Below are 15,150 nucleotides of genomic sequence, written 5' to 3'. Positions count from 1 at the left end.
ACTGTGACTAAGGATTTTTAATTTTTTTTATCTGCCTTTGAAACAATATAGTAGGAGCCTTATATTAAATTTTCAAGCTTTTTTACCCAACAAATAAAGTTTTATTGACATCCATAGAAAAAATACTAATAAATTTGGAAACTGAAAATGTTCCTAAACAGTTCAAAACAAATCAAAATATTTTTAAAATCTTATCGTGTATAGAAAATGCAATTATAAACAACCAGTGAAAATTTCATGTATATACGTTTATTTATTTTAGAGTTGCACCAAAAACCAAAATTGGTTTTCTCGAAAACAGATTTTGGGTAAAAATTCCCGTGTTTCCTGAATTTTTCTTTTGTTTTTCATGTCGCTTTTGAAAACTACTGGGAAATTTTGATCCCCAAAGTACCAACTAGATTCACTTTCCTATCAGAAAAGTTACTGTTGAAGAAAATCCAAGCACTTTTACTGTCATAAAAGGTGATTACACACAAAAATAAAAATTAAATTAAAATAAAAAAACACATTGTAAAATCAACATTCATCGCTTCGCTCAGAATCTAAAATATCAGTTTTCTTTAATATATTAAATTGTATGTATCTTCAAATAGATTCATCATATAATATGTGTTTATGGTATAAGACAGTTGTAGCATACCAATGGCACACGCATGTCAAAAGTTTTTCGTTGGCCAAATTTACCCATCACGTTAAAATAATTTTATTTCATTGTTTAAAAAAAAAAATTAATAAAATAATTAATTTCTAAAAATTATGTTGTCAGGTTTAATTTGAAATAAACTCAATATTTATAATAACTTCTATAATATGTGAATGTTTATCTTGCACTGAATTATTCCAAATCAAAATTGCTTGTGTTTCATTATAACATTTAAGACTATCAGAATACACTACTGATATTAGAATAATTTTGATTTCATTAAGACCTCCATCACAAAAAATTGTTTTTAGGTACCTATGAACATGTATCACTGGCACCTGAATTTTTTTAAACTAATTGCAAAATGTTGGCAATTGACCAGAAAACAGTTTTGCTACTCCTGGTATAGGATGCATCTGGATTTGACAATTTCAATTAAAAATTAATGAGTAATTGCCAAATCCTCTAAATAACACTGTGTATAATATATAATTTATAGTATGTATATTAACATAAAATTGTCAGAATACAGCTTTACAATTAAATTTCAATTATTCAAATAAAATCTGAATTTCATGGCGATAAAAAAAAATTAATATTTTTACATTTTAGTAAGAAAAAGAAACCAATCATTCTGATTTTTATTATAATTATAATTTTTATTCATAAAATACTACTTGAGTTGATTTTCACTATTTGGATTCGATTTTACTACTGAAATTAGTCTTATACATATGCTACATCGTTATTTTATGTATTAGTAACTAGTAACTACGATATGATTTGATTTAAAAATACTAGTATTCAAACACCTCTAGGTACAATATATACAAAAGAAAAATCATTAAAATAAAAAAATTGTAGTTTAAATTCAATCATGTAGTTTAATACGAATACATAATAATATAATTGGAAATTTAATAGTAATTACTAATTAAATCAATGAACACAATTATTTGAGTTGTTAAATTTAAAAATATTTATTCCAACTTAAGACTAAGGAAAATACTTTAACAAATAATCGGTCATTGTCGATATACATTCTGTACACAGACATTTAGCATGGTCTCAGCTCTGCTTGGGTAGATTGTCCATTCCCATTTGGTGTCTGGATGTTGGTATGTTTGGTGTTTCTTGAATTGTTTGATACATTGGATTTGATGTTTGGTTATGACTTCTATTATGTTGATTCCATGTTTCCTGTCCAATACCTCCTCTAACAATAACTTGTGACTGAGCTGCAAGATTAGGCGAATAGCGTTGGTGTTGCTGCGGATGTCTGGAAGCAGGTATAGCATAATTTTGGTGATACCTATGTTGCTGGAGAATCTGATTATCCATGGACGGTAAATAGTTAGACCTGGGGGGCAATGATGTTTCGACGTGATTAGGAGGAGCTGGTGCAACTTGATTCATCATATTTTGCGGAACCAATGGAATAGCTAGTCTAGCATTAACAGCTAATAAATGATCTCTGCGTCTAGTAAATGTAGCCAATTCTTTTTCTAAGTCTATGTTTTCATTTTTCAGCTGATACAAACATGATAGTAATGATGCTACGTCAAAATGTTGTGCTTGTTCCATTAACAATGAACCTCCTTGTTCCCATTGCCGTTCGAGTAGATCTTCTAAACTTTGGGAACTATTTCCAATCCCATTAGTAAACCATTCTGGACCAGAAGCATTTGACTGGGGAGCATCAGTAGGAGGCTTTTGAACATGTCGATATAACTGGGGACCCATTAACAACGGTGGTCGATTTGTTGGTATATTATTTTCATTGAACTGCTTGTGTGTCTTAATTTCTTCATTTAATGTATCAGTCATTTGTTGAGCCATAGTGGAATTTGGATTTAAGGCATTTCCCAACATATGCGGAGCATCAATACTGGATTCAAAATACTTTTGGTCGTTTGCATCTTTATTTTTAGCAGTGATTGAGTTGGATACATTCATCATGTTTGGGTCTTTAATCCATGTATTTGTCATGTTTATTGGAGGGATATTAGGATCCATACAAGATAAATTTGGTTCTTCAATAATTTTTAAACCATCAGACTGTAATCCATCATTGACCATACAAAATTCCATTGAATTATCAATATTTTCACACTTAATCTCTTTTTCAGATTCTGTATCGTTGGGATACTGTTTAATACTGCCCACTGACACACTTTCCATTTTACCTTTTAATTGACGAGTCGAAGCTTGAGAATGGTTTGGAGGAGTACTTTGTGGTTTGTCTTTGGATTCTTCATAAGTATTAAATGATGTCAATTTTTTTTTTGATTTGGCTTGACCGTCATTGTCAATGTTTTCATGAGTAAATTCATCTAATGATATTTCAGATGCATTCTGAGGTCGGTATGGAGCAATGTGCTTTATTTTTACATTGTTATTCTTCTTAAGTTTTGAATAATGATGTTTACAATATCCGACATACTGAACATTACGCCCGTGGTTTCCTGCTTCTTCGCACAACAATCCAACATTTTGTGCACAAGTTACATGGAATCCTAATTTACAACCTCCTTTTTTACAAGTCATGCAAGCTCCATAAACTGAGACCTTAGGTTCTCTATTCTTTTCTTCACAAATATAGCAAATCTTTTTAAACCTATCAGGAGGTATTTCGCTTAACTTTATTGGTTCCATTATGTGAACATCTATAAAAGTCACTTCAGGAATAAACAAAGCACATACAACATGAGCCCAATTCCCATTTTCTGTTGGCTTAAGCGCGCCATCTTTAGATGGACATAATTCACATATGACTTTAGCACTTGGATTTTTTTTAAGAGCCACACACTTATTACAGTACCACGATCCTTTTGGTACTACACGAATTCCATAGCAAGCTTTGTGTACAGCTACATTGCAATTTCGACCATCACAGTATACTAAAGGGTTATCGTCAAACGCTTTATCTTCACTACATACACTACAGTTACCCAACATTTCTTTCATTGCTTTACCTGAAAAAAATAAATTTTAGTTACATTTAATTGGGCACACTCAATAAAGTTGTTATTAAATATTTCAAAATATAAGATATATGAATAAATCATGGAACATGCGCAAATCCTACCTATCCAAATTTTGATCAAATAAACTCAGTTTATTTCGAAATAAAAATCTGGAATCGCATATTTAAATTGCAATTAAGTACTCGTACATATTTGATTATTACATTGAACTATGGTATTATATACTCCATAGTCCATATTATGACCATATTGTATTTAATATATATTATATTATTAATACTAAAATACTTAATAGCATTTACTTAACATCAGACCTGCCGAGTGCCGACTGTATATACTATGTTGTGTAAAATACATATATATATCTGTTATCACCAAATAATCAATAATATAATATTATATTCCACCAACTACGTAGGCTAGGCATAGTAATACAGCAACAATCAAACAACAAACAATACTTACGATTCATAAGATAAATTGCTGGTTATACGCCAGTTGTACATAATAACGTCGAAGGTCTGATATTCGTGGGCTACGAGCAAAATGAAAACGTCCTAGACTTAGAACCGTAGTCGATGAAACGAAACGAAAGAAAAGAAATTCAAATATTCGAAAAAATGAAGACGACGCACGAACGAATGGCCAACGAAACAAAAAGGGAAATATCGAGTAAATGTTAGTAAAACTGGTTATTATCAGCGGCGGCGGCTGCGGCGGCCGTCTACGGTGCGACAGTCGTCACCATAGAGCTGCTCGGTAGTTGACCTCAAGCACCGAAACACGGTTACGGACGGGTACAGACCTACGGACAGCGCATTCCGCGACTCCGCCCTGCCGATAGTGCTAGGCGATCGTACAACTGAGAGAGAAAGAACACGAAGTATAGTGAAGGAGCCCGCGCAAGGAACGGTATGCATTTCGCTACTTCGTTTCGTTTCTCGCTCACTCTATACGATACCCCCCTGGTTTCTCTCTCAAAGTGCTCTCTCTCCGGGCCATTTGTGCTTATCGTACCGATGCAACGAACATGAAATTATTTTGAGGTTATAGAGGACGTCTTAACACAAACAATTATCGTATGATAAGACCTCTGCCGGAATGAGAGGCAATGATAAAAAACGGTCTTTCTCTCTTCCGGCACACTTCCCTCTATATTTTGATTCGCGCGGACTAAGATATAGTAAAGTTGGCTGGGAACGAGCAGACTATCAGCGGCCTCGAAAGTATGTACAAGAGGCAAATGCGGGGGGGGATCGCATTCATAATTATTGAGAGTTTACAGCGCCATTTGTATAAAAAAACGGACCGAGATACGAAATGTGACGCCAAATAAAACCATTGGTAGCGCTGAAAACATTCAATTATCAGTGTTATTGATAACAGAGGAACCTTTTGCGGGCCGTCCCCCGTCACCCGCCCACCATGTTGTTTCCGGGCCATTATATCATAGTCCGTGATTTGATTAATGTGGCCATGGCCCGTCCATAATCCTCTGCGACCGCGGCAAGTTTACGTTCCGTGTCGTCAGTCGTTTCTTCCATGCACAATCGTTGGCCATCCCGTCGTAATCGGCTGTCGTGAAGTTGCAGAAAAAAAAAAAACCGAACGGGGATAAAGGAAAAAACGAACTATCATCCGTCTTGTTTTAATTTTAATTTATCATTATTATTTTTTTTCCCCTCGTCTCATGAGTCGAAAATTCGATCCGTAAATCGGCCGATGCCCGATTGTGTCTCAATCGCAAGTTCCAACTCTGCGGGACGCTCGCACGATCGGTCGCATTAAATAATAATTGTCAGGAACGCGTGCGGGGTACATTATACGAAATAAATTTGTTAATGACCAGGAGAATACACCTCGGCGAGACGGAATTCGTGAAATGTCACGTCATGAAGGTAAGCATACTACGATTCTGATAATATTTTGGTTCTCGTGAAAATCTCCACTTTTCCCGGCCGCGGCTCACAAGTTGCACTCGTCGAAGGTTTATAACGCGAATATTAGATCATTATCATTTTTGAAATTCCTCTGTGGTGTCGACTGTAATCCAAACTTGTTATGTCTATAACACTGGTGTTGTCAATGATTGTGAAGAACTAGGTATTCGATTGTCCGACATTCAATATATTTCCCGTTGTCTGTGAACATGAAATGTGTACACGATAGGCTGATGTTTTGCGCTGTTATACGTAGTACAATTATTGTATCAAAATGATCCGTAGTTTTGTTGGTCATAACTGGGGCAGTCATTACCTTATAGTTGTGCATTAGCAATACAATTAAAATGTATTTTTACAAATAGTGTTTAGATATAGGTATCGTGTATGAACATAGTTACCCATATAAAATTAACGTTATCAAAAATAATCTTTTGCGAAGCTAGAATTATGTCTCCTCTATCTTATTGTATCTTTTCGACTAATAATGTGTACCTACTTATGTTTAATACATTTAGTTTCAATAAATAGGTACCTAACTTTAAATAATAAATGTATTTAATAATTATTTTACATTTAAATTTGTTTATTTGTCCAATATCCGACTTAATCCACATCTATATCTAAATTTGTTAGGTAATTAAACTTAATTAAATAATAATACCTACTATAACTTAGGTACCTATATTTTTATATAATTAATTATTTGTTACCCGATAAGTATACTTTTTATACTAGAGTCACACACACACAAAAGTCAGTATTAAATGTACCAAATGAGGATTATCTAAACAACGAGAAATAGAATACTTACTAGGTAATTGAATATAAATTTGTATAGGTACCTACATCTATTTTGATTTTAATTTGTTAGGTAATCATAATCAACCTAATGCAAGTATAATAAACAACTAATAATTAGATACTTAAATAACTATGTATAATGTAGCTATGTATACAATTTTTTTCAAAGTGTCATTACGTTTTTTATTAATTTTATCTTAACTTAAATGGTCGCAACAGCAATATTTATCTTATCCGTCTCATGCTTAATTTAGCAACCTAAATACGACTGTCTAGTTCTTTTGAAGATAATGGTCTACTATACGGTTTGTAGAGAATGATATTTCCTGTGCTATGATAGTCTTTTCATATTTTGATAAGTTTTTAAGAGTTTGACACAAAATTTGTGGTTTATAAATTAATTATTAATTAAGTTCTATAATAGGTGCAAAAAATATGTCTTATTTATATTTTAGGTAGTTTTGTACAAATCAAAATTCAATAATTAATGTAATTTAAATAACAACACAATAGGTTTTTGTCTTGAGTGTCTTGCCTTAAAAAATAATTTTAATGACCAGCTAAAACTTAATATTATTATTTAGAATGTTTTCAAAATAAATATTTTTGTTCTTACCCGCTAACATGCTTCACTAAGATATCTCATCAGTAAAATATCTGTTGTCCCACACATTTGTATTTACAATTTAAATGTTTACTCCATTCTGTATAATTTCATTATTCCATAAAATTGTGTATTATTTACAGTTTGTAGTAATCTTGTCTCAGAAAGATTAAAGGGTTAAATTATCATTCCCAAATATTTATAAAATTTGCAAACTAACAATATTACAACCTCGATTACAACACTATTGCTTGGTTGCATAAAAATTGATCAATTTAAGTGGCTATTAGTTCACTATTAATTATAGTTATATAGGTTTATTGATTCATTAAATGTTTAGTAATTGTTCCACTTCATCCAAACCACCATTAATAATGTCTGGTCTAACTGTTCAACAAAATAATGACAATAAATGACTCGTAATAAATAACAAATTAAGAAGTATAAGTGTAGAATTCAATAAAAAAATTAAAATTCATAGGTATTGTTAGGCAGCTGTAATTGATAAACTGATGACATTAAACTTTAAAAATTTAACTGATTCTTGAAAATCTTTGAAACTCTAGAAAAATATATTTAATTTGAATAAGATAATTTTAATTTTTCAATATTTTGTATAAAATATTAATTATCTACAGCTTAAATAAAATTATGTATTTTAATTACAGGTGTTAGCTGTGATGCATGTATGAGAGGAAACTTTAAAGGACGTCGTTTCAAATGTTTAAAATGCTACGACTATGATCTATGTGCTCATTGTTACGAAGCAGGCGCAACCACACCACGTCATTCAGTTGATCACCCAATGCAGTGTATTTTAACACGTGCTGACTTTGAGCTATATTATGGTGGCGAATCATTGGCATCTGATCAGCCACAAGCATTCACATGTCCTTTTTGTGGACGTATGGGTCTTACAGAAGTGGTGCTAACAGAACATGTCACAGCTGAACACCCAGATTCTACTACTGAAGTTGTTAGTATACTTCTTAAAATACATCCTTTAGCTGGTTAGGTCCTAAAATTGCACTTCACCCAGGCTTGGTTCTTATGGATCCGTCTTACAAGTGTAAAACATAGCATAAACCTACTCACGGGGACAAAAAGGCTGTAGTCTTAAGTTTAGAGAATGTCGTACCAGCTGTGTTGTCTCCGTCTTACATACATACGACATGGCAAATTTTTCGTTCAACAGTTTCAATAGTTGTTCGTTTTGATATTAGTCAATTGACCTATTATAAAATTTAAAGGTAAGATTATCTAGGGCACAATGTAGGCTTTTCTTGTTATTATTATTCTTTAGTAACTTATGACCTTTTTGAAACAGTACATTTTAAAATGTTCATAACTTATTTAAAAATAATAATATCAAAACTAACATCACACTATGTAAGACGAAGACAACACACGTGGATACGATGTCCTCTTATGCAACCAAATTTTCACACTAGAAAGAGGAGAACATTGACTGTGTATAGTTGTATTTAACTTTTTAGTATCACAAATATAAAAAAAGTTTTTATTGTTTAAAAATTCATCATTTTTGAGTTTTTCAAACACGAATAACTTTTTTTTAGTTCTGATATCGAATAAATAAAAAATACATTGTAGAGTAAACGTTTTCCTCTTTATAGTGAGGACATTTTGATTGCTTAGCTTAAACTAGAATACCATGCTGAGTGGTTCTTACACTGTTTTTGCTATGTTTTACATTTGTAAGATGGAGACAACACATTCAGGCGTAGCGTCCTCTCAATGAAATCCTTGATCAAATCTTTTTTTTCATTATGTACAGATTTAGTAAATAAAAAAAACATTTTACATGAATTGTAAATAATGTAAATTTTTAAATTAAAATATGTTTTGATTAAATCAAATAGCATTACTATTTTACTGTAGATAAATATAAATATTTTATTTTTTAGATTGAAAATATTTTTCTTGACATAGTTCTTGGGTACAAAAATATGTGTAACAGCTATGTATTAAATGTATATATTTTGTCTATGAATGATAACGCATTAGGGTGTAATTATAAAAAATATGCTTGCAAAGAACATAAATACTCTACAAAATGTATTATTTTCCATACTAAATTGTTAAGACAGCCTTAGATGATAGACATGTTCTAAAAGTATGGTTAAAATTCATAATATTATCTATTAGTAAAATAAAAATTTGAATGTGTTAATATTATGACATATTTTATACTGTTTATCATAAACTATAAATTTATTATGCAATTTTGTACTGTTGTGTTAATACTAATTAGTAATTTATAATTTAGGTGTGCCCAGTTTGTGCAGCACACCCAGGAGGTGATCCAAATTTGTTGACTGATGATTTTTCAGTTCATTTACAAATGCAACATCGTGCCAGTCCAAGTGTTCCAAGAGATTTAATTTCATTTTTAATATCCTTTTTATATTAGAACTTACATATTATTTTTTATTTACATTATCTTTTTATAACATGATAAAAAAACAGTATGATTGTGATAAATACTTTCTAAGGAAATCATGATTGTTCAAAAGTTTCATTATGTTGACTAGTAGATTATAAATCATTGCAAAATATTAAAACTAAGAGGTGATTCCGAAGTAGTGATAGAGGCAATGGAAATTAATGTAGAAGGATTGAGAGTGAAAGAAAAATTTAATAAGAGATTGGTAATTAAAAATGGTATACAAATAGCGGGTAAGGGTAAAGAAGAGGTGAGGACAAATCTCTGTGCACAAGGGTGACTGACCCCATATATTTGGGAGAGATAGACATAGCAACAGCATAATACATTTTTATTAAACTACATATTGTAATTATTTTTTGAGGTTTTTCCTTAATTAAAGTTATTACGATGAACCTGTTGCAAGACATTCTGTTCGGCGTATACCACAGTCTGCAAGAGGTATGGGAAGTACAAGGGTTCGAAGAGCAATCAATTTCAGGTACCGGGCAGCAAAGTACGGACAATTTAATTATATTTATTCAAACAGTAGTCTTTTATGGCTTGAAATTAAAAAAAAAAAATACATTTTTTATTAGTTTGGCTAATGCATTTGGTGTCTAATTGCTATAGATATTTTTGTATTATTATTATTTGCTATTTTTGAATTACATATATTAAATTGTTGATGCGTAAATAATTGTTCATATTTTTAATATTTTTCTAAATGAATAGTTATTAATATTATTCAAATGCATTCTAGTGGTGGAACGAGAGATGGTTCGGATCCAATTGCTGAGCTATTATCACAGTTAAGTGGAGTTCGTAGAGCACAATCAAATAGTGTGCCTGGATCGTCAGCAAGCAGCTCACAAGGCACTCACAATGTTTCTTCACAGCTGCAACAGTTGCAGATGCAGCTGCAGCTTGAAAGACAACAAGTCAGGGTATTGTATATTAGTGATAATGCCAAATTTTTGTTGCATAAATATTTTTAATAATTTACATTATACGAACAAATTACAGCAGTTTATTAAAAATATTTTATGGTTATAGGCTGCTAGACAACAACTAGAACGTCTACCTCGTCGCCAAGGACATGGCTCATCTGCAGCAGCTGCATCATTAGCTAACAATAATATAGTTGGATCTGGAGCACCAACACAAGCTGCTGGTACATCATCAAACTTACTTAGTATTCAAGTTGTAGATTCAAACTCTAACCAAAATCAGTCTGCACGTAATAGTTCATCACAATTTCTTATCAAGTATGTATTAATATTTTTTAACTTTTATTATTAAAAGAAATAACCAGACAAAAGATAATTCCCTATAAATTGTAATTAAATGTTTGTTTATTGGAATCGAAATTTTGAAGAAAATATTTGGATAAGAATCTATTTAAAGTATTATTTAATTATAAGGAACTGCCAGTTTTTGGACTTTTGACACCCAACAGTTAAAAGTTGGTCAGATATTCTACACCCGAGGTTAGGCTAACCTATTGGACAATTGACACCAAGCGTAGCGAGTAACAATTACAGCTATTAGTTTGTTAGAGGAACACACAACACAAGAAAAATATTTTCTATAAATTATTATTAAATATTAAATTATTTCAATCAGAACTCTTCAAAACAATTTTGTCAAGATTCAATGTAAAAAAAATATTTAAAATAGCTAAGTGACGTCATAGCGCTAGGCTCGATATTATTGCCTATCTTACACATGTAAACGTTACTCAATTTACATAATAATTTACCACCTTCAAAATTGTATTTTTTGGTGTTAAAACTATTATGTAAAAATGTGTGATTTTTTGTGCTAAAGATGATAGAAGTATCAAAATTACAATATAACGTTGAGTTTTTTTATATGTTAAAAATACTAAAAAAAAATAATGATTGGTTACGCCATACACGTCATAAATGGACCCTACACAGACATTTGTTGTCTCCATCTTACAAGTGCGTAACATTGCAAATTTTACGCTAAGCAGATCACGTTTAGCTCCGTTAGTTTAAAAATGAGAGTGAATTGATCACTTATAAAATGTAAAGGTAAGATTATTATCTAGGCATCTTATAGGCTTTTTGTTATATTTTAATTTTAAAGCAAGTTATTAAAAAATAACACAAAGCCTATGAGATGCCTGCCTTAAGTAATAATCTTACCTTTAAATTTTATTAGAGGTCAATTCACTCTAATTTTTAAACTAATAGAACTAAACGTGAAATGCTGAGTGTCAAATTTTATATGTTATGCACTTGTAAGACGGAGACAACAAATGCCTTTGTAGCATCCTCCTAATAAATAACCTCCGCTGTTACAGAAGCGTGCATAACTAAAATTTCTTTTATACAACTCTTAATATTTCAAAAAAATTAAACACGACAAATTCTGATTCCACCTATGTGTTCAGTGTATAAAAAAACTTCACATGCATACAACAAAAATTTTAATTCGAAAATATACTTAAATAGTAAGTAAATAATTGTGTGAGGCAAGTAACTTTTACACATATAAAATAGGCAATCGTTGGGTGCCCAGCCCAATGACATCAAGTGTCTATTTTCAATTTCTTATAACTTATTAAATAATTCGAAAAGAAATTTAATATGATTTTTATAAAGTACATAATAATTATGACATTAAATTTTTATATTTTTACTGTATATTCATATTATTACATCTTATATAATCAACAAGTTTTAAAAGTAAAAAAACTTCAGTATCAATTGTCCTATATGTCAAAAGACCTATCAGTGGTTGTCAAATGCCCTACATTCAAAATGTATTTATAACCAATGTTGATGCCACCATAGAACTTATACTAGTAGATGGAGCATCCGGAAAAAGCTTGGGCAGGTGATGTGGACTCTCGTGATAGAGAGATTGTAGTTATATAATCAAAGATAATAGATAATTTTGTATTATCTATGTATATAATAGATATAATAATATTGTAAATTCAAAAGTTTCCATTTCGGATGTGCCATGTAGTCTGGTAACACCCAAACAGCACATTCTTGTATGAACACTGGAACTACATACATACTCTGTTTATTAGTATTAAGTCTATTGATGCTACACCATAAACACATAGATATAAATTTGTATATAAAATGTGATACTCTCTGATTGCCGTGGTACAACTCAAAAATCAAAATGATTATTAGGATTTTTAAAATAAAAAATTATAATCTAAATTATTTTAAATCATGCTTAGCTCTGAATATAAGACTAATGTTTCTTACTTGAAAAGTAAGAATATAATTTAAAGTTCCTACAATGATTTAAAAATTGTTAAGAATATTTTAATTTATAGAGTGCATTAGTAAAATCAGTTATCTTTTATCTAAATTTTAACTGTTACGGCTGTATTCATAGTCAATGCTTAAAAATAATTATTGCTTCTCCTAATTTTGTTAATTTAAAAAATTAAAAAATTGTAATAATAACTAAAAGTTATGCTCAAGGTTTCAACCAACCTTAAAAACAAGTAATACTTTTTCTTAAGCCAAAGTCTCATTTATGAATATAGCTTAAGGAGGTTGGAAGCGCTCTGTTTCTAAGGAGTAAACTATAGGCAATTAGTTTACCAGGTGAAGTTGCGTAGTGCTGTTGGTGTGAGTAGTAAATAAACATTTGTGTGAGAGTCCAGCGCGCCACAGTTCCTACCCGCATATTCAACAACAGTGGGATATTCATTATAATTTCTGGGAAACAACTAGCGGTTCACACGCGCATGAACAAGTCATTGCATTTGATGATATAATATATTTTGTTCCAACAAGAAACTAATTTTAATCAATCTATACCTAAAAGCCTGACAAAAATATGTCAACTCAAAATTATTGGATTTTAATTCTGTAAAAACATTTGAGTTGATCGACCTTTTTTCTAGGTTATTGTAGAAGTCGATTTTAGGATAACTGTTAAACTTTCTTAAAAAAGGTACTAAAGTAAATCTAAAAATTTTAAAAAGATTTAAGAGCAATTTTTAAAGAAATATCAAAAATCGATTTCCACAATAACCTAGAAAAAAAGGTCGATCCACTGAAATTTTTTTACAGAATTTAAATCTGATTATTTTAAGTATGTGTAATCTTGTCAGGCTTTTAGGTCTAAAACGTAAAATAAATATGCCGCTTCCAAACCCCTTAAGATGACACCACACCCGCAGTGTTGTCTCCGTCTTACAAACGCATAACATACCAAATTCACGTTTTATGCCGTTAGCTTAAAAATTAGAGTGAAACTATTATGAAACTTGATGGTAAGAACATTATCTGTGTTTGGTTGGAAGTTTTTTCACAATAATTCAGTTTTTAAGTAAGTTATGCGTGTATTTGTAAATTAAAAACAGAATTATCGTAAAAAAACTTCCAACAAAACACATATAATGTTCTTACCATTAAGTTTCATAATAGGTCAATTCACTCTAATTTTTAAGCTAACGGCATAAAACGTGAATTTTTGAGCCTAATTTTGGTATGTTAAGCAATACTTATTCTATATTGTCCTCTTAAGCAATACTTATTCTTAAGCATTGACTGAATACGGCCCTATGTTTTTTTAAATTAAATATGTTCTTTTATTTTTTATTCCAATATTAAAATTCTATTATTAAATAATTTTTTTATCTCTTATTTCAATAGTATGTGTAGTCTACATATTTTGTGCTTAAGCGAAATTAATAATAATTACCCTCCAACTAATTTTAATACAAAAGAAAATTTGGATTTTCTATACACAAATTTAAAGTGTTTTTATCTAATGTAAACAATTTTGTTAAAAATTTAATGTAATCTCTTAGTTTAAATAATTTTTAGAAATATTCACACATAATTGTTTTATTTTCTTATAGATATATTGATGCTCCACTAAATGAATCTGAACAGCAGAAATTGGAAATAGATCGTGCTGACCGTAGTTTCTTTATGCAAGAATTATTATTATCTATGTTAACTCCAAATGGAGCCATGCCAGCAACAATAACTGCCAAAAAAGACCAGTCGCCATTAGCCACAGTAGCTCAACCTCAGGTATCGCAAGCATTAGCTAAGACGATAGTACCAGATACCAAACAACGACAGTCTAACAGTAGACCATCGCCACCTCCTCCACAACAACCACAGCAATCGGCTAACCATGTAATTGGTGTTCCTCACAGATATTCTTCACCGCCCAGTCGCAATAGGCAAGCTGTAATGCAATCACAAATTCCACAGCCAGCAGCCAATGTTAGAAAACAACCTAAAGTCTCTGATCCATCACCATCGCATTGAATTAATGGGTAAAATCCGGTTGCTGCTTAACAAATTCAACATGAAATGTCTAGTCGTGTACTGGTGTTGTGTAACACTTAAAATTAAAGTAAAATATTTAGGATGATTTTTTTCTATAGATTTCAGTTTAGTTATATACTTATATGCATATAAAAACAAATATTAATGATAACTAATTCAAAACGGTATGTTATATATATATATTTTTGTGTATTAAAAAAAAGAAAAAACCAAAAAAAAAAATATACTGGTCTTTAAATAATTTAACATTGATTTATCGCTTAAGTTATTAAACTAATCGCTTGAATTCATACGTCTGGAGTTTTAAATGCGGTATTTCTCTATTGTGATATTGGAATTAATAATTATATTTTGTTAAGAACAAAATTGAAAATAAAGTTGATAAACTTAGTAAATAATATATTGTAAATATGT

The 15,150-nt window shown here is 30.7% G+C and overlaps 2 protein-coding genes across 5 annotated transcripts; one reads left to right on the top strand and one right to left on the bottom strand.

The window, feature by feature from the left end:
• Positions 1 to 1,129: 1,129 nt before the first annotated feature.
• Positions 1,130 to 4,548, bottom strand: LOC132947130 (protein AF-10-like). 2 transcript variants are annotated; one of them, XM_061017329.1, is made up of 2 exons: positions 3,735 to 3,972; positions 1,130 to 3,621 (listed from the first exon to the last, which is right to left on the bottom strand). In XM_061017329.1, the coding sequence occupies exon 2, from the start codon at positions 3,611 to 3,613 to the stop codon at positions 1,715 to 1,717; it is 1,899 nt and encodes a 632-aa protein (XP_060873312.1). In that variant the 5' UTR covers positions 3,614 to 3,621; positions 3,735 to 3,972; the 3' UTR covers positions 1,130 to 1,714. The 2 variants fall into 2 exon arrangements, with proteins under 2 accessions (XP_060873312.1, XP_060873311.1); XM_061017328.1 differs by lacking the exon at positions 3,735 to 3,972 and adding an exon at positions 4,099 to 4,548 and having other exon boundaries at positions 1,131 to 3,621.
• A 595-nt stretch (positions 4,549 to 5,143) lies between these two features.
• On the top strand, positions 5,144 to 14,982 carry LOC132946153 (E3 ubiquitin-protein ligase KCMF1-like). 3 transcript variants are annotated; one of them, XM_061016001.1, is made up of 8 exons: positions 5,144 to 5,531; positions 7,650 to 7,957; positions 9,269 to 9,394; positions 9,835 to 9,941; positions 10,188 to 10,371; positions 10,481 to 10,692; positions 14,295 to 14,472; positions 14,601 to 14,982. In XM_061016001.1, the coding sequence occupies exons 1-8, from the start codon at positions 5,516 to 5,518 to the stop codon at positions 14,625 to 14,627; spliced, it is 1,158 nt and encodes a 385-aa protein (XP_060871984.1). In that variant the 5' UTR covers positions 5,144 to 5,515; the 3' UTR covers positions 14,628 to 14,982. The 3 variants fall into 3 exon arrangements, with proteins under 3 accessions (XP_060871984.1, XP_060871983.1, XP_060871982.1); XM_061016000.1 differs by having other exon boundaries at positions 5,147 to 5,531; positions 9,835 to 9,926; positions 14,295 to 14,982; XM_061015999.1 differs by having other exon boundaries at positions 5,149 to 5,531; positions 14,295 to 14,982.
• Positions 14,983 to 15,150: the final 168 nt, after the last annotated feature.

This window comes from Metopolophium dirhodum, chromosome 6 (genome assembly GCF_019925205.1).
Source record: "Metopolophium dirhodum isolate CAU chromosome 6, ASM1992520v1, whole genome shotgun sequence".
Lineage (NCBI taxonomy): Eukaryota > Metazoa > Arthropoda > Insecta > Hemiptera > Aphididae > Metopolophium > Metopolophium dirhodum.
The sequence above is the reverse complement of the archived record's forward strand: the minus strand, read 5'-3'. Positions and strand labels throughout refer to the sequence as shown.

What these genes read in the sequence shown, in the direction of transcription:
- LOC132946153 (XM_061015999.1), top strand. An exon ending in GAGATTTAATTTCATTTTTA is followed by an intron (nt 9,395 to 9,834) that starts ATATCCTTTTTA and finishes TAAAGTTATTAC; the next exon opens with GATGAACCTGTTGCAAGACA. An exon ending in TTCAGGTACCGGGCAGCAAA is followed by an intron (nt 9,942 to 10,187) that starts GTACGGACAATT and finishes AATGCATTCTAG; the next exon opens with TGGTGGAACGAGAGATGGTT.